The sequence below is a fragment of the Lithobates pipiens genome, unplaced genomic scaffold (assembly GCF_037356315.1).
Source record: "Lithobates pipiens isolate NorthernLeopardFrog02 unplaced genomic scaffold, aLitPip1_a1.2 Scaffold_25, whole genome shotgun sequence".
Taxonomy (NCBI): domain Eukaryota; kingdom Metazoa; phylum Chordata; class Amphibia; order Anura; family Ranidae; genus Lithobates; species Lithobates pipiens.
In genome coordinates this window covers 97,711,342-97,734,687 of record NW_027507787.1, presented here as the reverse complement: position 1 = coordinate 97,734,687, position 23,346 = coordinate 97,711,342, and the positions used below count along the sequence as shown (strand labels likewise).

The 23,346-nt window shown below is 44.6% G+C and overlaps 2 protein-coding genes across 2 annotated transcripts in view; one reads left to right on the top strand and one right to left on the bottom strand.

The window, feature by feature from the left end:
• CLDND1 (claudin domain containing 1) overlaps positions 1-10,715 on the bottom strand; it is a 123,885-nt gene extending 113,170 nt beyond the window's left edge. Inside the window, exon 1 of the mRNA XM_077454758.1 lies at positions 10,571-10,715. The gene's annotated coding sequence lies outside the window, so the exon portion shown is untranslated. The remainder of the gene's footprint in view (positions 1-10,570) is intronic.
• Positions 10,716-10,825: 110 nt separating this feature from the next.
• The window catches only part of CAPG (capping actin protein, gelsolin like), a 55,502-nt gene continuing 42,981 nt past the window's right edge, over positions 10,826-23,346 (top strand). Inside the window, exons 1-2 of the mRNA XM_077454755.1 lie at positions 10,826-11,041; positions 18,416-18,445. Of these exons, the coding sequence (XP_077310881.1) occupies positions 18,423-18,445 (23 nt within the window). The 5' untranslated portion in view covers positions 10,826-11,041; positions 18,416-18,422. The remainder of the gene's footprint in view (positions 11,042-18,415; positions 18,446-23,346) is intronic.

Sequence of the window (23,346 nt, the reverse complement as noted above, 5' to 3'; positions counted from 1 at the left end):
GACCTCCACATTCCTGTCTGGATATCAGCCATGGCAACTTACACATCGGAACTTCGCTCTCTAATTCAATCCAATTCGCATACACTCAAGCAACAACAGTCGGCCACCCATATGACGGACTATCTAACATACTACAGGATAAGACATTGCCTCGCTGCTCACCCTTCTTTAGAAAGTTCTCTACCACTAAACATTTGGAAGTTCCTATTTCTTAACGATCATATCTCTAAGGGGATCTCAATAGTATACTCCACCTTGCAGGGAAAACATATGTTTTACAAGTCCAAACCCCTTACAGACTGGGAGACAGACCTTGAGACACAATTCTCAGATTGTCAGTGGCAACAAGCAATTAAGTCCACCTACACATACACTGCTTGCTCCGCACTTTGGGAGCTCGCCCAAAAAATTACAATGAGATGGTACTTGACACCATATAGAATGGCCAAATTTAACAAACAAACACCGCATACTTGCTGGAGAGAATGTAACTTGCCTGGGACACTCCTACATATTTTCTGGTCATGCCCACGTATAAAACTAGTATGGTCCAAAGTAGAAACACTACTACATGAAGTTCTGCACCTACACATTCCACTAACTCCTTCTCTGGCAATCCTCAATGTCAACATTAACGACATTCCATCAGACCTACGCTTAATCACCACACACATTCTCTTAGCCACAAAACTCTTAATCGCAAGAAAATGGAAGACAACTACAACCCCATCACTGGATGAAATTATCATGGTAGTCCAAACGCACTATACATATGAAATTGTTCTCTCTAGAGGGAAACACAACCATCACCGCCTTAAAACTCTCTGGCATCCCTGGTCGGTATGGTATGACCAATACCATAATGTTTGATTAACTCTTTCCATCAAGACAACCCCATGACTCTCCATCCTCTTTTGCTTCTTTCCCTCCTATCCCCCCCCCTCCTCTTCTCTCCCCCCTCCTTTCCTTAAGCTCCCTCTCCTCTCCCCCCTCCCACTCCCCTCCCCCCTTTATCTCTCGCCCTTCCATCATTGCTGTTTATAAGCTGATATTATAGACTGTTATGTACTAAAATGAACATTATATTGTACCTATTGTACCTATCATACCTACTGTTCCTGTAGTACCGTTTGTACCTACTGCGTATTTACATTGTTGTATGTTCGCTAAACTCAATAAAAACTATTTTGAAAAAAAAAAAAAAAAAATTGTAATTAAACGCCCCTGTTAAACAGGGGCTGAAAAATTGGGCTGGTGGCATCACCCAGAACCAAAAATGTTCTTCCAACATATCAGCGGAGGAGGAAGAGGATAGACAATCAACGTAACAGGACAGTCACTCAACATCAGCATAGGCAGTCTTGAAGGGATGTGATATTTCAAAAAAAATTATTCGGTTACATCAGCTTCAGGTGCTTGGTAGCTGTGGGTGATCCAAGACTGATTCATCTTGATGAACGTCAGTCGATCAACTGAGTCGGTGGACAGGCGCACCCTGTGATTGGTAACAAAGCCACCAGCAGCACTGAAGGTGCGTTCCGAAAGAACGCTGGATGCAGGACAGACCAGTAGCTCAATTGCATACTGTGCAAGCTCTGGCCAGTGATCCATCCTCAAGACCCAGTAAGCCAGAGGAATTTCGGGGGGGAAGGTGTCCAAGTCTGACCTTGCCCCAAGGTATTCCTGCACCATGTAAATCAGACGCTGGCGATGGTTGCTGGAACCGATCATACCTTGGGGCTGCGGACTAAAAAATTGTCGGAACGCATCGCTCAGACGACTAGCTTCTCCACCGCTCCTTCTGACCGATGCCTCAGCAACACATTGTCCAGGACCAGGAGTTTGTAACCTCCCAGTCTCTTGGAACGCGTTGCACAGTCCTTTCTGCAAGGCCTCCCAGAGATGTCTCATCCTCTGCTCTGCGGCGGCAAGATAAGGATCAGCAACCTTACCCTTGTACCGTGGATCAAGGAGAGTGGCCAGCCAGTAATGGTCCCTCTCCTTGATCCGAAGAATACGAGGATCCTTCCGCAGGCTTTGCAGGATCAGGGAGGCCATGCAGCGTAGGTTAGCTGAGGCATTCGGTCCGGAGTTCTCTGGGTCACTAAGGACAACATGATCCGCAGCTACCTCCTCCCAGCCATGTACAAGTCCACGGGTTTCTTGGGACTGTAAATCATCCCTACAAGACTGCTGCTGCTGCTGAGTGCCAGCCTCCACCTCCATGCTGACACAATCATCCTCCTCCTCCTCCTCCTCATCCTTTTGCTGTGTGATGGGTGGCACAGCAGGAACACTGTCTGGATAAAGGGGACCTTGAGAGGCAAGGAAGTCCTTTTCTTCCTGCCTCTGTTCTGCCTCAAGTGCCCTTCCATTATTCCATGCAGCGTATGCTCCAAGAGGTGGACAAGAGACACAGTGTCACTGATGCATGCACTGTCAGTGCTCACCATCCTTGTGGCCTCCTCAAACGGTAACAGGACAGTACATGCATCCCTGATCATGCCCCACTAGCGTGGTGAGAAAAAACCGAGCTCCCCTGACCCTGTCCTGGTGCCATAAGTCGCACAGGTACTCATTGATGGCCCTCTGCTGCGTGTGCAGCCACTGCAGCATGGCCAACGTTGAGTTCCACCTGGTGGGCATGTCACACATAAGGTGGTTCTTGGGCAGGTTCAACTCCTTTTGGAGCTCAGCCAGCCGAGCACAGGCATTAAATGATCGGCAGAAATGCACACAGACTTTCCTGGCCTGCTTCAAGTCATCCTGTAAGCCCGGGTTCCTGCCCAAGAACCGCTGCACCACCAGGTTAAGGACGTGAGCCACACAGGGCACATGGGTCAGTTGTCCCTGTCGGAGGGCGGAGAGGAGGTTGGTTTCATTGTCGCAAACCACCATTCCTGGCTTAAGCTGGCATGGTGTCAACCACCTCTCAGCCTGCCCCTGCAGAGCTGACAAAACATTTGCCCCAGTGTGGCTCCTGTCCCCCAAACAAACCAGCACAAGCACGGCATGGCATCGTTTTGCCTGCGTACTTGCGTAGCCCCTGGAACGCCTACAGAGCACCGCTGGTTCTGAGGACAGAGCACTGGAAGAGGCCATGGAGGAAGAAGAAGAGGAGGGGGTGGAGGAGAGAGGTGTGTCACAACCAATAGTAGCATTTTGGAGGCGTGGTGGCGGAACAACCTCCAACACTACTGCACCTTGTCCTGCATCCTTCCCAGCTGCCAGAAGAGTGACCCAATGGGCCATGAAAGACAGGTAACGTCCCTGTCCATGCCTGCTGGACCATGAGTCAGCGGTAATATGCACCTTACCGCTGACCGCCCTGTCCAGCGAGGCAAGGACATTGCCTTCCACATGCCAGTAGAGAGCCGGAGTCGACTTCCGTGAGAAAAAGTGGTGTTTGGGGACCTGCCACTAAGGAACCACACATTGTACAAACTCACGGAAGGGGGCCGAGTCTACCAACTGAAAAGGCAGCAGTTGAAGTGCTAGCAATTTAGCCAAGCTAGCATTCAACCGCTGGGCATGTGGATGGCTGGGAGTGAACTTCTTTCGGCGGTCGAACAGCTGGGGCAGGGACATTTGCCTGCTATAATCGGACGTGGGTGTACTGCTAGCAGAGTGCCCGGTAGCACTTGGCTGTGACACACCTAATTCTACACCTTCATTCCTCTCAGAGCAGGTTTCAGAGAGGACTGAATGTCTAGTGGGGTTGGAGATCCCAGCTGATGAGGAGCAAGGAGAGGTCCGCTTTGTTCTTTGGTGTGGGTCTTTGAGGTACACTTGCCAACGAGCTGCATGGCAGGTCAACATATGTCTGGTCAAGCATGTGGTGCCCAAGCGGCTGATGTTTCGGCCACGCGAGATACGCTTGAGACATATGTTGCAAATAGCAGCGGTGCGATCTGATGCACTCATCTCAAAAAAGGCCCACACCAAAGATCTTTTAGAATAACGCGCAGAGGCAGCGCCCTGCACAGGCGGAGCTCTGCGGTGTGATTCAGTCGGTGTGCTGCCCCTAAGCTGGCCCCCGGAGGGCATCCTGCCTCGTTGGACATGTGCCTCCTCCTTCTCCTCCTCCTCCTCTCTCCTACCAGGCACCCACGTGGAGTCAGTGCCCTCATCATCCCCTCCCTCTTCATCGCTGGAGCAAACCTGGCAGTATGCTGCAGCTTGTGGAACATGACTGCCAGATTGCTGTCCTTCTTGAGCATCCCCTCTCTCTGCGCTCACGCTACTGCCTTCCTCTAGCTGAGTATCATCATCAGAGCCTACAAAACACTGGGCATCCTCCTGGAGCATGTACCCAACACTGTGCTCAAAGAGTTCAGGAGACTCCTCAGGAGGACGTGGTGGGTCTAGGGAAGGAGTCACTGATGATGACATTGACAGGAGGGAAGACGATGCATTGGCAGCTGCTTTGCTAGTACCCTGAGCCTGGGTGAGAGAGGAGGAGGAGGATGAAGAGGGCTTGGTCATCCACTCTACCAAGTCTTCGGCATGTTGCGGCTCAACATGTCCAGCTGTCGAAAAGAAGGACAAGCGTGTCCCATGGCCACGTGCTGATGCTGACGATGCACCGCGTCCACGACCAGCACTGTTGTCTCTAGACACAGAGCCTGCTTGCCATCTTATTGGCTCGCGCCTGTCTGCCTCTCCTTGCTGGCCTTCCAGACATGGTAATGGCCTGAAGGGAGATGGGAAAACCAGCAATTGGGTAGAGTATATTGTGCTGCCTACAACTGACTGCAAGCTCTATTTAAAAAGAGGAAGATAGCTAGCTATGTAGGTGGATATAACGGTGTATACTGTGGTCAGGGCACGCAGACAGCACACACAATCTCCTACAACTGACCGCAAGCTCTTTTAAAAAAAAGCAATATAGCTAGCTATGTAGGTGGATATAACGGTGTATACTGTGGTCAGGGCACGCAGAAAGCACGCACAATCTCCTACAACTGACTGCAAGCTCTATTTAAAAAGAGCAAGATAGCTAGCTATATAGGTGGATATAGCGGTGTATACTGCGGTCAGGGCACGCAGACAGCACGCACAATCTCCTACAACTGACTGCAAGCTCTATTTAAAAAGAGCAAGATAGCTAGCTACGTAGGTGGATATAACGGTGTATACTGCGGTCAGGGCACGCAGACAGCATGCACAATCTCCTACAACTGACTGCAAGCTCTATTTAAAAAGAGCAATATAGCTAGCTATATAGGTGGATATAACGGTGGGCAAGTGGGCGTACCTGTATGTCCCCTTTAAGAGGAGGGGATAGCAGGTGCGCGTGCGTGCCACTGCATACAGCGCAACCGCGCCCGCGGGTCCAGGTCTCCCGGCGATTGTGTCAGGGAGCCGCAGAACGGTGAAGTGTGTCATGACAGAGATCACTGCTCCCTGTCATCGGGGAGCAGTGATCGCTGTCATGTGAGTTGAAGCCAACCCCCCCACCCAGTTAGAATCACTCACTAGGACACACGTAACCCCTTCCCTGCCAGTGTCATTTACACAGTAATCAGTGCATTTTTATAGCACTGAACACTGTATAAATGACCATGGTCCCAAAATAGTGTGAAAAGCGTCCAATGTGTCCGCCATAATGTCACTGTACCGATAAAAAAAAAACGCAGATTGCTGCCAATACTAATAAAAAAAATTTATAATATAAATGGCATAAAACTATCCCCTATTTTGAAGACACTATAACTTTTGCACAAACCAATCAGTATATGCTTAGTGCGTTTTTTTTTTTTTTTTACCAAAAATATGTAGAAGAATACATATTGGCCTAAACTGAGGAAAACTATTTTTTTATATATTTTTGGGGATGTTTATTATAGCAAAAAGTAAAAAATATTGTTTTGTTTTTTCAAAATTGTCGCTCTTTCTTTGTTTATAGTGCAAAAATAAAAACCGCACAGGTGATCAAATACCACCAAAAGAAAGCTCTATTTGTGGGAAAAAAAGGATGTAAATTTTGTTTGGGTGCGACGTTGCACAACCGTGCAACTGTCAGTTAAAGCGACGCCGTGCCGAATCGTAAAAAGTGCTCTGGTCAGGAAGGGGATAAAATCTTCCGGGGCTTAAGCAGTTAACATAAACAATAAAAAACCATTTGTTAAACAAAAACCATCAGTCACTAATCACATTGGTCTTTGAAGGCACCCCCCCCCCAAACTATCGCACTGCGGTACCTTTACCATACTAGGCCTCCAGCCACAACAGTTGGCTCGGAGACAACACACTAACTGCAGTCCACCCATTAACCTATTCCAGTTAAACCAACGTTAACTTGAATACACCAGAGGGACCTGTACCACCGATGGGTCCTGATCCCTTCCTTATCTGAGGTGTTTCTATTTGCCAGCATAGACCAACAACCGCGGGCTGCCACAACATCCTTAATCTGCTGCCCCCGCAGAACATGGAGGGTGGGTGGCAATTTGCTGCCTGCGCCCGTCGAGCTCCACTGGATGCCAGGGCTGAACCACCCCTCCTTAAAAGGCACCTAACCCCTCCCATCCAATGGGCTACCTCCCAATCAGGCAAGCCCTCTCTTCTCACCTCCACATGACCTGTTCCCCTGTTCACCTCATCATGCCTGCCCTACACTATTTTCTCTTCCTTTTTTTTCGTTCCGGGCCATATTGATGTGAACTACATCCATAAGAAAACATGTTCAATGAACTGTTGTGTGTTTCTGCAAAACTGAAAATGCACTTAAAAAATGCATAGGTGTGAACCAGGCCTTACCGTTCTCAACAACAGTGAAGACAAGAAAAATCACAGATTCTGGGTTGTCACCAGAACAGGAGATAAAGGGGAAGTCTTCCAATGAGGAGAATAATTCAGTACAACCAGGGAATAAAAATAAAAAATAGAAAATGTCCCATCCACTAAGCGTGCCACACTTATCCAAGACTTCTTACATAACTTTAGTACCACCGCCTTATCAGAAGAAGACTCCCAAGCGCTGGAGGCCCCCCTATCACCAGAGGAATTTGCAGAGGCATTAAAAGATACCAAACCAGGCAAGAGCCCAGGTGGCTTTACAGCCTTATATTATAAAACTTTTTCAGACATTCTATCACCGAGCTTCCTCAAAGCGTTTAACTCATTTTCCGCCGGTTCCTGCGAGTCAGAGAAGCTATTGGAAGCCTATGTTGCAGTAAATCCCAAAGAGGGGAAAGACCCCACTAATGTAGCTAGTTATCGTCCAATTTCCCTTTTAAATGCAGATGTGAAACAATTTGCCAAAATCTTGGCTTCCCATTTGTCCTACTACTTGCCAGCCTGGGTAGGCCTGGACCAAGTGGGGTTTGTCCCTGGTAGAGAAGCCAGGGACAACACGATCAAAGCGATAAACTTACTGGCTTACATTTTCGCACCAAGAAGGCTTTTTCCTATCAATGGATGCAGAGAAGGCATTCGACGGGGTGGCATTGAACTACATGGACTCGGTTTTGGGCTCAATAGGGATTGGACCGTGTATGCGGACCCTCATTATGTCCCTGTATGCTAATCCTAAGGCAAAAGTCAAAGTCAACGGTTACCTGTCGGACGCCTTCTCCATCCACAATGAAACTAGGCAAGGATGCCCTTTGTCTCCCCTACTATAATTTCTCTCGCTTGAACCCCTCCTTCGCTGTATCCGGGCCAACCCAGACATTAAGGGCATACGGGTGCGGCAATGGGGATTCAAGATTGACGCTTTTGCCGACAACGTCCTCTTCTTCCTCACTTCCCCCTTAACGTCACTACCCAACCTTCTGCAAGTCCTAGACCAATTATAAAAACTTTCAAATCTAAAAATCAACTATACCAAATCGTTTTCACTGAATGTTTCCTTATCCCTAGATTTAGTCAACCAATGCCAACTCAACTGTCCTTTTCAGTGGAAGTTGGATGCCATCTAGTACCTAGGTATTCAATTACCCACTGATTTATCACAACTATATAGTAGGAACTTTCTAACGGAACTACAAAAGATAAGAAAGGACATCCAGAAATGGGACAAATCAAATATCTCCTGGTTTGGGCGATTATCCATCTTTAAAATTATAGTTCTTCCACGCCTACTATATAAAATTCAAACCTTACTAATACATCTGCCAACCTCCTTTTTTGGTATGTACAAATCCATTTGTCATTCCTTCATATGGCACAAGAAAACTGCAAGAATAAGCTGGGCTAAGTTAATACTACCGAAAGATGGAGGAGGCATAGGCCTTCCCGACATACAGCAATATTATTGGGTGGTACACCTAGCACGTATAGTTGACTGGAAAGTATATAGTCAATGTAAAGATTGGGTGGGCCTGGAGAATCTGGTCTCGAATTCCGAACTACGATACTTATCGTGGATATCCAGGGAGCATATGGCTTCATCGCCTTGGCACATACACTTATCGGACCCACTCGCCACGGCTTTAATAGGGCTTGCGTCAAACATACGATTTCTGCAAAATTCTGCCCCATTACTCCAGTTCGAAACAACCCGGACTTTCCTCCGGGCTCAGCAAGAACCTTTGTGAAGACAGAATGGCCATATGCGGAAATGCTAGCTAAGCACGTTTTCCGTAGAGGTCACTTCTTGCGCCAAACCGAACTTGCGAATCTCTCCAATACGGGCTCATTTCCGTTTTGGCCCTATATCCAGCTTAAACACTTTTTAGTTGACCCAGCACGTAGAGGAGGTTTTACCAAGAACCCTACAATACTGGAGTCTCTGTGCTCAAGCCCACCCCCACAGAGGCATGTTATCTCAGCACTTTTGCCTCACTTTCTATCTCCACAAAGGTTCTTTAAACGTTTCAGTACAAGAAAATGGCTATAAACTGAGAACACGCTGGTACAGAACCCCAGATATAATACACAAATTCTCACCTACTGTGCCATAACAATGCTGGCGATGTGACAGGGAGACGGGCTCATTCCTTCATATTTGGTGGAGCTGCCCGTAACTTCAACCTTACTGCCGGAAAGTTCATGAGGTCATAACGAAGGTGACCTCCCTCCAGTTGGAGTATTCTCCAGCACAGTACCTCTTATGCCCTGTACACACGGTCAGACTTTCCGACGACAAAATCCGTCTGATTTTTTCCGACAGATTTTGGCCCAAACTTGTCTAGCATACACATGGTCGCACAAAGTTGTCGGAAAATCCGATCGTTCTGAACACGGTGACGTAGAACACGTACGATGGGTCTATAAACAGGCCAGTAGCCAATAGCTTTTGTCTTGTAATTTATTCTGAGCATGCGTGGCACTTTGTCTGTCAGAATTGTCTACACATGATCGGAATTTAAACGATCGGATTTTGTTGTGGGAAAATTTTACATCCAGCTCTCAAACTTTTGTGTGTCGGAAATTCCGACAGAAAAAGTCAGATGGAGCCCACAACACGATATGATTGCACATTTTCCGTCGGAAAGTCCGACCATGTGTACAGGGCATTACAATTATCTGAGACACCTAAAAAGTGATACCACAAATTGATCGCACTACACATGATTAATGTGGCTAGGATGTGCGTACCAACTTACTGGCGATCGGCATCTACACCGACAATGTCCGAATGGGCCCATCGGATTAATCGGATCGTGGAGATGGAGGAGCTGATCTATATCTCACTAGATAAAATTTCTACATTTACTGCTATTGGGAAACGTGGACATCCTTTAAAACTTCTCAGTTATACCAGTAACTCACAAAAGATGCAACCTGAAGTTAAACAGTAACCTTATAAAAACAAAAGGGCTAATTCAGTACCACGCTAGTGGCGAGACTCACGTGGATGGTCCAAAATACGTGATGTAGAGAGCAGTTAGTGATGACCTGACCCCCTCTCCCTTTCTCTCTTATGCTCATTCCCTGAAGGACTATCTCTTATGTTCTAACTAATCCTGCCCCTTCTTTTCCCTCCCTCCCACCCCCCTTTTTTTTATATACCCCAAAAATGTTAAACAGGAGCTTTCCTAGCTTGCTAATAGATTTGACTCTATTAACTAATGTTTGTGCTCTAGACCGAGAAGATCTGAGAAGGATCTCAACAGAGATTGTATGCGCTTGTTTGCGCTTTTGTTCACTTTACTGTTCCATGTTTCCTCTTGATCTAGCCCATAAAGCTATTGTTTTGTCTGTAAATGTGGGGGATTCATGGAATCCGTTTCTTTGTGTACTACTTGCATACATTTAATAAAAATAAAAAAAAGTGAAAAAAAAATAGAAAATGTTTGAGTGCAGTCATTTGGATGTATACATGCATATATTGCAACAATGGCGACTAGAAGAGGATGAAGAGTTTTATGCATGTCTATGCACACTTGTGCGCCTATACTCAAGATCTTTACAGAACAACTTGGGATCTTTATCGTTCTCAAGATCCTGAGTATAAACATAAGTAAATGATGTCTAATGCATTCCTTTCTTTCTGTCTCTCTTTTTCTTTCATTGGCTTTTTTTAAATGTCATTGTCCTGTCCGTAGGGGGGGGGGGACCAGGCGTGTTGTGATGTACCATGATCCATCCATACCACCAGTCAGAAATGTGATCAGCTTACCTCCACAGCAGTTGACAGACAGCTGCTCAGCTCTCAAAATATTATGCCCGCCAACGCAGTGCCAAAGAGAGACCTCAAAAATCTGAAACGCCCTTCAAAAGGAAACAAAGTTTATTTGGGCAACTTGTTTTTGTGGTTCGCATCTTTCTTCCCTCCCATAATCCTCTCCGCCTTCTCTGACTCTGATGTGCTTCATTAAAGGAAGAGGAAGGGGGGGGGGGGGGCTGATGGATTCAATTACCTGTCAGCCTTGAATGTGAAAAGTCTTGTTTTTCTCCCTCCCTCTTCTACGCTGTGAGTCTTGTATTTTGCACACATGATACTGAGTCATAGCCAGCCCTCCCTCCTTTTTTTCCTCTTTTGAAAACCACAAACTTCTTACAGAATAAAGCGAGTCCTCCGGGCTTAACCGGGTGTGGTGATCAGCAAGCGGAGCAGTCAAGAGCACGGACGACAGAGCAGCCAAAGAAGGTGAGCGATGACGGGGGTGATAATGGTAGCGGGGTTCGGCCATGGTGTACTATTTGTCTGTTAAAGCGACACTAATTTTCCTGCAAATTACTTTTTTTTACCGCTTTAATCTGAACTCATGTTAGAGGGAGGTTATGTTTGTTCTTCTTGGTCCCACTGTGTGTAGGAACATAGCCATCCCTCTTGCTCACTCTCCAGATGGACACCATCCCGAGAGTGAGCAATGTACATAGAGCAGTGCACATGATCGCATCTAACGTGCACTGCTTGTTCCAAACAAAAGGAGGTAAGGACGAGTAGGACAGGTTCAGGAGCTGACAGATGATGGTACAGAGGCAGAAAAACACAGTAAGAAACAATGGGGGTTGATTTACTAAAGGCAAATCCACTCTGCGCTGCAAGTTCACCTGAAAGTGCATTCGCTGTAGATCTGAGGGGAACCTCTGCTGATTTTATCATCCAATCATGTACAAGCAAAAATGCTGCCTTTTATTTTCCTTACATATTCCCCTCGGATCTACAGCGACTGCACTTCAAAGTACACTTGTAGCGCAAAGTGGATTTGCCTTTGGGCCCTTTCACATTTGCGGACCGTTCAGATCTGCCTGTCAGTTTTTTGAGCGGACCTAAACGGTCGCTCCGTACATCTCTATGGAGCAACGGATGTCAGAGGTGACATGTCCGCTGACATCCGATCCGCCCCGATCCTTTCCGCTCCGCAAAATCCAGACGGATGGAAACCCTATTTTCCATCCGTCTGGCGGATCGAATCGGATGAAAATGGACAGGCGGTCTGTAATCATCCGATTTCACCCCCATAGAGGAGAGCGGAGATCTGACAGGTTAATCCCTGCACAGTGTGCAGAGACAGACTTGTCATCTGCCGGCTCAGCAGGGACCAATAGACTAATCCCTGCTGAGCAAGCGGATGGCTGAATACAGATCCACACATGTGAAAGGGGCCTTTAGCCCTCTCCCCCCCCATCATAAAAAAGTAGATTATAGGGCCATGTTTTCTGTCAAACTGGCTTGCTGGAAAAACATTTTTTAGATCAGAGGCTGCAGCTCAGATCTGTGTATTCTGACAGCAGAGACTCCCCACTGTCAGAATACAATGAGGGGCTAATTACTAAAGTTAGTGCACACAGAATCTGCTGCAGCTATGCATAGTAACAAATCCACTTCTAGGTTTGCTTGCCAGTTCACACAATGAGGTGTTGGAACCGCATGCGATTTTTAAACAGGAATTGCACTTCATTCCTGTCCAAATCAAATGCGATTCTTCAGCAGTGCTATTAGAGCCATTATTCTGTATGGCTCAAATCGCACTGAACACGCACCAAAAAATGTGCAGGACTGTTTTTTTTTTTGGCTGCACCAGAATGGGATAGTATGTGTGTTCGCGTTTTGCGAACCAGTTTCGGGTGTCGTTAACTTAACATACACACCCACAGCAGTTTGCATGAACGAGATGCGATTTGGATGCGGTGCAGAATCTGCACATAATTTGCCGCAAATTTGCACCGCATCAGTGTAAACTTGACTTGCTGTCAAATTTTAAATGAACAAGTTAGACAAGTTAGAAGCTGATCTTGTATAAGGGGCAGTGAGCCGAAATGACTGCTTGGTTTATGGAGCAAGTCATTACATGTACAACTATGTATATAAAATGTTCAGTACTTTATTAGGCCCCTTTCACATGGGCATTTCGATCAGCTTCGCCTGTCAGTTTTTCAGGCGGATCTGATCGGAGCCTCCATTTACTCCTATGGGGCGGCGGATGTCAGCAGTGATTCGATCCGATTCTCTCTGTGAAATCCAGACGGATGCAAACCCTATTTTCCATTCGTTTGGGGGATCAGATCTGATGGGATTAGATGAAGATAGACAGGCGGTCCGTTTTCACCCAATCTTGCCATAGAGGAGCGCAGGGCTCTGACAGGCCCATCTCTGCACAGTGAGCAGAGACATACATGTCATCCGCCGGCTCAGCGGGGAACACAGGATCGATCTCCCCCGATGAGCAAGCGGAGTCTGCCGGACAATGTTAAATAACTCAGACATTGGAGTTGATATGCTGTAGCAGTACATATTTTAGTTTGCAGTGAATTTTAACTTGTGTGAAAAAAAGAAAGAAAAAAAAAAGTGTGTGTGTATATATATAATATATATTACATTATATACAGTGCATGGATGTGAAGCAGCCTATTTTTTTTTTTTTTGTGGTGTCAGGAAGGCCCAGATCCTCTGTGAGGTTTTGTTTGCTTCCTGTGCCGTTTGTGGTGGCCACCAGCACATAAAGTGAGGGGAAAATTCTCCCCATTGCTTTCGGTCTACACACAGTTAAAGAAAAAAAAAATAAGTTCCTCTTTGCTTGTGGAAAAGGCAATGACTAGATTTCTAAGGATAGCCATACACATATAGATTCCTCCAGCCGTGCTAAACACTGTGGATGAAGGAATCTCCACTGCCAGATATTGTATTCTAAAAAGAACAAATGGTGCACTTGCTTCAGCTTTTCCAAGGGTCAGTGATATTAAGCACCCCACAAAACAGAGTACTGTCCTCAAGAACAGAAAAGGAGCCCATACTTGAGAGTCCACATACATGCAATCCAACAAAAGCACCAAATGCCCAAGAGTTGATTTAGTGTTGAAATTGATTTACAGCAGAATAAATCCAACACATTTCAGGGGGCAAACACACTCCCCCTTCATCAGGGTTATTGGTCCCAATGAAGGACAATTTTTTTTGGCTTCTAAAACACCTTTTGGTTTTATCCAACAAGAGTGCCAACCAAACATCCAAGGTAATTTAATGATAACATTGATTCCTATCAGAATAAAGCCAATGCGTTTCAGGGGTTAAACACACTCCCCCTTCACCACCCGATGAAGGGGAGTGTCTTTGCCCCGAAACGCATTTGTTTTATCGAAACAAGGGCACTAAATAAACATCTAAGGTGATTTATTGATAAAAATGAATTCATAACAGAATAAAGCCAACGTACAGTATTTCAAGGACCAAACACACTCCTCCATCATCGGATGAAGGGATTTTTTGCCCCTGAAAATTATTGAATTTAATCTGCTATGAATCAATTTTGTCATTAAATTACCTTGGACTCATACTTTGGGCATTTGTTTGGCACTCTTGTTAGAGTGTATGACTATTATATTCTTTCAGCCAGCACCTTCATCATTCTGATGCTTCTTCTTTGGGCATGCAGATCGGACTCATTCAGAGCCAAAAGCCTATATTGTAGAACAATTATCTGAGAAGGAAAAACTCCATTTATTGTTGCCACCATCCCAAATATATTGTATATAAAGAATAAGTACCTCCCGGTACAAAGGAATTTTAACCACTTGCTTACTGGGCACTTAAACCCCCCTCCTGTCCAGACCAATTTTCAGCTTTCAGCGCTGATGCAGTTTGAATGACAATTGCGCAGTCATACAACACTGTACCCAAATGAATACCGTATATACTCGAGTATAGGCCGACCCGAATATAAGCCGAGGCCCCCAATTTACCCCCAAAAAAACTGGCAAACTTATTGACTCGTGTATAAGCCGAGGGTGAGACATGCCTGTCCATCCCTGTGTGTGTGTCCGTCCATCCCTGTGTGTCCGTCCATCCCTGTGTGTCCGTCCATCCCTGTGTGTCCGTCCATCCATCCCTGTGTGTGTGTGTGTCCATCCATCCATCCATCCCTGTGTGTGTGTGTCTCCATCCATCCATCCATCCATCCCTGTGTGTGTGTGTCTCCATCCATCCATCCATCCCTGTGTGTGTGTGTCTCCATCCATCCATCCATCCCTGTGTGTGTGTGTCTCCATCCATCCATGTGTGTGTGTGTGTGTGTGTGTGTGTATGTGTGTGTGTGTGTGTGTGTGTGTGTGTGTGTGTGTGTGTGTGTGTGTCCAGCCTACCTGTGTCCCGAGCCTTTGTCCCGAGCCTCCGTCCCGTGCCTTGCCTCCTTGCCTCCGTCCCGTGCCGTGCCTTGCCGCCGTGCCTTGCCTCCGTCCCGTGTCGTGCCTTGCCTTGCCTCCGTCCCGTCCCGTCCCGTGCCGTGCCTTGCCTTGCCTCCGTCCCGTGCCCTCTTCGTCGGCGCCTCGGCGGCCATTGTAAAATTCAAAAGCCTCCGCCTTCGCCTGTGATAGGCGGAACACTGAATTTCCCAGCAGCCTGTGTTCCGCCTATCACGGACATCGTATCATCCTCGTCCGTAGTACGAGGATGATACGATGTCCGTGATAGGCGGAACACAGGCTGCTGGGAAATTCAGTGTTCCGCCTATCACAGGCGAAGGCGGAGCCGGAGGCGCGGCTTTTGAATGATAGAATGGCCGCTGTCTGTCTGCTCGACACGCTGATCGAGCGGGCAGACAGCGATGACTCGAGTATAAGCCGAGGGGGGCACTTTCAGCCTCAAAAAAGAGGCTGAAAATCTCGGCTTATACTCGAGTATATACGGTAATCAATAATTTTTTTACCCACAAATAGACGTTTCTTTGGTGGTGTATGATCACCTCTGCAGTTTTTTTTTTTTTTTGTTGTTAAAAAAAATTAAAAAGACCGAATTAAAAAAAAAAGTTTATATTTTGTTATAAAATTTTGGAAACAGGTAATTTTTCTCCTTCATTGTTGTACGCTGATGAGGCTGCACTGATAGGCACTGATGGGTGGCAGTGATGGGCACTGATAGGTGGTACTGCTTGGCACCACTGGTGGGCATTGATAGGTGCCACTCGTGGGCGCTGTGGGCACTGGCAGGTGGCACTGGCAGGGGGTACTGGTGGGCACAGATGAGGCAGAATTGCCTCTTCCTCTTCAGGACCGATGTCCCTTGCACATAAGCCGATGATAGAATTTTTTTTTCTCCTCATGCTATCAGTGTGAGGAGATAAAAAAAAAACGATAACCAAGCTTTTGTTTACATCATCAGCTGTCATTGGCTGACAGCTGATCACGTGATAAGGGGCCTGGGACCGGCCCCTTACTCGAATCTGTGATCACCCGAGTCTCATTGACTCAGTGATCACAGCTGGGGAGCGTGCAAAGGGGAGGACGTCATATGACGGCCTCCCGGAAATTCAGGTCTGCGCTGTGGCCATCATTTGGCTATAGCGTGGACGCCAAGTGGTTAAGGGCAAACTTTTGAAGACACAATATTTTAAAAAAATAGAAAAAATTTATTATTTCATAAAAATTGTGTAACGGTCAAAGATAACAACTGGTTGTTATCTTTGACCTCTATATACTAAGAAGGGGCCAAAAGAAGAAGTGCTATCGTTGTGTCACATCAGTAGAGTAATTAGAATAATTTTTCACAGCTGTTTTAATTATCTATGAATTATCATCATAGAAACCCATAAATTATGTAATCGGTTGCCACAAATTCAAGCCTTTCATTTTGATGGCTGATTTAAAGGAATTAAAATTTAATAAAAATTGAAAGGACATCGTTTATAAAAGAGATATGCAGACTGCTACTGCTGACCTCTTTCTGAAAATGATACTTGCTTGGCTGTCTGTGGATTCAGTGTTTCGGCTACTGATCCAGAACAACATACCTCCCAACTTTTTAAGATGGGAACGAGGGACACCTATTAGCAAAATTAGTAGACATAGGCCATACCCCCTGCCACATCCCCTTACAAGGAGAATTATACAAAAAAAAACACACGTGCTTCTGTTTTACCACGACTATTCCTGTCCTGGCTTTCCAGATGCAGCAATTTAGAAATGGGATTAAAGGTTTAGCACTGGGAAACACTTTTTGAATGATAACTAGTGCATTTTATATACAACTGTATAGATCAGACAAAAATGAGGGACGAATGAGGAGGGACCTTGTTCCAAATCAAGGACAGTCCCTCGAAATCAGGGACAGTTGGGAGCTATGGAACAAGCATGCGAGAATAAAAGCATGTGGTTCAGAGCATCAGAAGTTCTAATCAGTGATTTCCAATTGTAAAAAGTTTAGCTAGCCTGCCACTAGGTGACTCTGTCCCAAAATATTATATGGTAACAGTGAATAATGTAATTTGGAGTTAGGTCCCTTTTTTAGATGAAACCTTTCTGTAGAGTGGTAAGGGGTGGAGTCAGTGCCTATATATATATATATATATATATATATATATATATATATATATATATATATATATATATATATATATATATATATATGTGTATATGTATATTATATATTTTATATATATGTGTATATTTCTCTATCGATCACTAAATAACTGGGGTACCTCCAAAGGTAAGGAGGAAAAAAAGAGACAGAGGCTGCAGGAGAGTTCCTTATGGTGTAGTAGTTTGATAGATGATTGTATGTACTGTAAGAGTGGCAAGGATGTGGAATTCCATTCCACAAGCAGTGGTCTAAGCTAGGGGCATTGATAGTTTCAAAAAAGTATTAGATAAGCACCTGAACGACCAAAACATACATGCATATACAATGTAATACTGACATATAATCACACACATAGGTTGGAATTGATGGACTTTTTCAACCTCACCTACTATATAACTATGTATGAAATCTATGATAATAAGGTAAAATGCAATGGTGTACTCACATCTCTGAGGTTGCTGAGCTCCCCAAGGGGATCAGACTACTTGGATTAAAGGCCTGCAGGGAATATGACTGTTCCTGTGCAGAATAAGGTACCTCTTGATGCTCGGTGGAGTGAGCCGGAGGACCCTACGATCTGCGGTCTCAGAATTCCGCCGTGTCCCAAAAGATGAGAAAGTGGTGTCAGCAGAGGTTCCCGAATGTGAAGGAGAAGCTTAGAAATGGCTTCTTCATTGATCTATTTATTGCTCACAGGATAAGATAAAAATTGAAGGTGGTGGGTAGAAGATTGTCAGCCCAACAGTGACTGCACCTAATCAGATGCAATCACTGTTTGGATATTCAAATAGCTGCAGGTGTCCTCGAATGTCAGATTCCCCTATCAATGCCATTTAGTGGAGATAGGTGAACCTACAGTATTTATTTGTCTCGTTTAGCTAAGGGGGTTGGGAAAAGGACTGGAAGAGCAGTGGGGCCAGGCTCTGCCATCGCTGCTCAACTCAAAAGGCAACTATAGAAATCCAGGCATCTTTTCTAACATTTCTGATTGAATGTCCCCAGCATCTGATGAAAACTAATAATCATTACCCAAATTGACTAACTGATCAGAAATGTCTCAGACAACCACTATATATTCCTGACTTACCACTAGCTGGTCGGTAAAGGAGTGTCTGTTCATCCAGGAATGTTGATACAAGTTTAATGCACAAAAAATGTCCTACCATGTCATAATGGTTTATCAATGCAATTTGCTAATAACCCTTCCTTTTTTTTTTCTTCTTACAGTTTAAAGATGTACGGTGGACCAAGTGCAAGGTATGCTGTATAGAATGGAATCTTTCAGAGACACATGATACCCACACAGGTGTTCATAAACAAAAGCCACCAGCATCACTAATGGCACACCGTGCCCATAATAGCACTGAACATGGATGTCGGTCTAATTAACAAGAAGTACATTTTTAAAAGAAGAGCAGTCTAAACCTGACCTCCAGGCAAATAGAAAAGGATACCCTTTAATTTAGTTTTTTTTGTTGGGCTAAAGGCTAAGTTCACCTTTTAAATAATAAATGCACGTCATTTTGAAGATAAAATTTTTTTTTATTTTATTTTATAGGAGCGTGCAGAGAATTGCAGCTGCAATCAGCAGATCACGGGTGCAACGTTAGGCTCCTGCACAGTCTTCCTCTAGCTTTGTGTCCATATCTCCATAGCTTTCTGTTACAAATCTACAAGAATGCTGATCAGCCTGCTCGCAGTTCATTGAAACAAGAAGTCCATCAGCCGTGGTGGCTGATGGGACTTGTAGTTTTTTCATTCATAGATCTCTAAACAAATGACACTGCTATGTGGGCAGTGCTCTATGTATCGGCGCCATTCTTAAAATGTGAAAGAGGGTGTAGGGAGACCAGGAGAGAAAACCCCTCCTGCTGTCATGGTGGGAGTGAGGAGGTTGAGGTGGGGAGGTGCTTAACACTAATATGTAACACCTTAAACTTGGGTGTAACATGTTACCAAAAGTGAACTTTTTCTTTAATAAAGGAAGTTAGGGCAAACGGGCAGCTATTTTCTTCAATATATTAAAGAAAGACTATTTCTAAAAAAAAAAAAAGTTTTAATTTATTTTATATTACTATTTGTATCCAGTTTGAGAAATGTCCTATCACTCCCTGTCTTGTAGTTCCAACAGTGTGGGTGTAGACGCACGCTAGGTATAAAAGTTAGTAACACTTGAAGGTATATTTAAGTTTATTAAAGTTCACAGGTAAAGCCTAAAGGCTTTACCTGTTAACCGTTAATTTGTGAACTTTAATAAAGGCGTTGCCTTTTACCCGTGAACCTCAATAAAGGCTTTACCTGTGAGCTTTAATAAACTTATAAAATATACCCATGTTAAGAACTTTTATACCAAGCGTGCCTTGACACCCATCCTAAGTACTCTGCGAAGCATCTTTTACATCGCTTTCAGAGAAGCGGCAGCTGAAACTTTGACAAGGTAAACCTACACCACACCTCCATTGGGTACAAACTCCCCATGAAGGATAACCAAGCCCACAGTGTTCATTTAAATACCAGACAAACCACCGTTCCAGCACTATCACACGCACAATGGATTCTGTAGTTCCAACAGGATGTTACATCTTCAAAGTGAGGGAACTTCTCTTATAGACAATTAGCACCACAAGTGTCCTCATTGGAAGATTTCCCCTCTATTATTGTTCAGATACCAAGTCAAGTTTTGGATTTTCCTTCACATTCAGTCCAAGTGGAAACATCCACAGGGACAAATAAAGGGGTGAATCTCCCCAGCAGAAAGTGATAATTACAAGGGATTCTAACACTTCCCAACTCTACTGAAAAAAAGTTTTGGCTTTATATATACCCTAAGTAAGTTAGAGTCTCTGTTGCCAGACTATTCATGTTTTGGCTTTATATATACCTTAAGCATGTTAGAGTCTCTGTTGCCGGGTGCGGGGGGACGGGGGGTAGGGGGTCCAATGCCCCACCTCCTCCCAGAGCAGCTGTGCATGGCATGAAAAGTGGGAAATAGACCAAAATTTAAGAAACTCACTATTTCATGTCAATGGGAATTAAGCTGGGCCAGCCTTGGGGACCTTGAATAAAAACAATAGGCAGTGCAGGCAGAAGTAGAGACCCTCTTAGGTTGTCAGTTCAGAGCAAGGGAGGCTTCTTTTGCCTGGCTTCAGTCACATGACACAGCTGAGGAAGGACTTCCCTTAAGCCAGCAGTTCAGCAGGGACCAGCTGAGATTCCACGTATGGACAGACTGATTGTACCTAATGCCGCGTACACACGGGCGGACTGTATGGCGTACTTAGTCCGTCGAAACACATTTCAGCGGACAGTCCGCTCGTGTGTGGGCTTCAGCTGACTTTTTCAGCATGCAGTCTGGCGTACTAAGTATTTCGGATTTTTCGAAATTCTGTCCGTCGTACTTTGGTTTCAGCGGACAATCCGCTCGTCAGTAGGCTAGTTCGACGGACTAAGAATGGCGCATACCCAGAAAGGATTTACACGGCGGAAGGGTGCTTTGCTGTGTATTGGACTTCCTATTTCTATTTTGACGTGTACGTGCTGTACACGTCATCGCGCAAGTTTTCGACGGACTGTTTGGGTATCCGTGTGTGGTCAAGTCCGTTCAGTCGAAAGTATGATGGACTGTCCGTCGGATTGTACGACGGACTAAGTACGCCATACAGTCCGCCCGTGTGTACGCGGCATAAGTCGATCTATTAATTGGCTTGGGTACAACCAGCCTGATGTTGTGTTTTTCTTGTTTTGTTTTTTAATATTCAATTATCGCTGGTGGCTATAACTGCTAGCAATAATTGTTTTGTCCTGCCTCCTGCATTCTGTGTAAAACACTTCTGACCCCTGTGCTCTGGGAAATATGCGCTCAAGTTATAAGCCTTCCCCACTGTTGGCATAGTTTTGCCACATGTACAATTTGCTGCAGCACACTGTGCATTGCCTATTGTTTTTTTCTCCAGAGCTGACCCCTCCAGGGAAAAAATATCCATGGCCCTGATTAGTCCCTATGGATGTGAAATACTGAAGGTCTTCAATTTTGGTCTATTTCCTCTTTTAAACCAAAAGGGGTGCAATATGAGATAAGTAAGCGACTAGGGAGAGGGGTTAGCACGGTTCAGTTTAGGAGGTCAATTTAGTGATAATTGTAGTTAAGTGTTTAAAATCAAAGTCAGTAATCATCAGTGGGTGAGGGGGACAAGGGCTAACTAGAGTTCCTGTTATGCCTCTGAGTGTACAGAGGCAGTAACAGGTCATGGTCATGGTCAAAATGTGGTCATACTATTTAGGGCAAAACAGCAATGTAGCATGGGGAAAATTGTGCATTTAAATATTTTTCAGACATGGAGTATTGTTATGGCTTGGTTTATCATTTTGAACTGGAGTCCCCCTTTAATAATGTTCCTGTCAGCCTGTGCTCTGTACAGTATATTTTGCTTCACAAACACTTAGAGACATTTCTAACTGCTTTAACCTTGTTTCCTGCCTTGTGGTTCTTCCTTCCTCCGTCTAGATTTTTGGTTTCCGCAAGAAAATAACCAAGATGTTTGTGAAATATAGGAATTGATCTTCTTAACGTCTAATGAGGTTAAACTGAAACTGTCTGCAGTCCTGTTTGAGAGACTCACTGGGGTTGATTTACTAATTTACTAAAACTGGAGAGTGCAAAATCTGGTGCCTCTGCGCATAGAAGCTCTTAACTTCACCTTGTTCAATTCAACTTTTGCCAAAAGAAAACTGGAAGCTGATTGGTTTCTATGCAGAGTTGCACCAGATTTTGCACTTTCCAGTTTTAGTAAATAATCCCACTGGCTTTTTGAAAAGTTTAGGCTTTTTGTGATATGATTGCATGACGAAAAACGTATGCATATTAAACAGAGGGGAAGGGGGTCTTTGGTGAGACAGACAGTAATCAAAAACTGGCAAAGTAGCTGTTTGAGCAATCCATGAGCAATATAAAGCTATATCATGTATTCTCCCGAGGAAACATTGGTTTGTCTATATCATTCTGGAACACTACCTAGTTGCCTTTTGGTTTGAGAATCATTCATTAAATTCAAGGCCTTTTTAGTAGAACAAGCATTCAGAATCTAGGGAACCATATTTAGAACCTGGACAGCTCTCTAAAATACAAGGTCCATCACTGGGCTTGATGGATGAGAAATTGTGTAGGGGTTCTTCGGGGCTTCATCAGCAACTTAGGCCAGGGAACTGAACAGGCTGTACACCCTTGACATGATTTCAAATATACATCAATTCATCATCCGGACTTCTTCAAGTTCAGATAGAAAGTTTTTTTTTTTTTTTTTTTTTTTTAAAGCTGATGAGGGGGGTTCTTTAGAATAAATAAAACACATTGGCCTTATCTTATACAAACATCTTTTAAAAAATAAATAATTTCTGGACTGTAAAAATTGTTTGGCACTCTTCCTACAAACTCTCTTTTCCTCACTTGACCGAAAAGTTTCACAACATTTTGTTTGGAATTACTTTTCATTTAAGCATACGGAAACCATATTCATTTAGTATGCACCTAGGGGCTACTGAGTACAGCCCACATTGTTAGAGTGCCATTCAAAGCCATACATTCAGAGTACATACCTTTCAACTTCATCAAATGAAAGAGAGGCACTCTTAGTGCTAATCGTTAAGGCAAAGGACACACCACTGTCATTCAGTTCATCCCACTGATATTTTATTATACTGCCTCATCTCTTTTCTAGTGGTGTTTGAAAACCATTTAAATCATTTTATAGGCCGGACGAAAAGCCTAGTGAAATATACAGTAAACATGTTTGAAGTTAACATTTGTCTGTTATGACAATGTCATGGGAGTGTAGAGGAGGCCTATATACACAAAGACTACCCTGTCTAGCTTTATCTAGTTTCCTGGTTGCCCTTACGAACAGAAACAAAAAATGTGAAACAAGTAATCTTACATAAGTCTGTAATTTAAGTTGCAATGACAGTTCAGTGCTAATATCAGTTTTATCTTGTGCCATGTTTACCCCTGTTTGTTGGCACTCATCCTCCTAATGATTGAATTGGCCAGTAAAACCTGGGTTGATGGCTTTATTGAAGTGGTACCAATTGTCAGTCCCAGAACTGTCACTTGGGGATGGAAACAAAGACTTGGCCCTGTGTAAACTTTGGCCAGTGCAAATCTG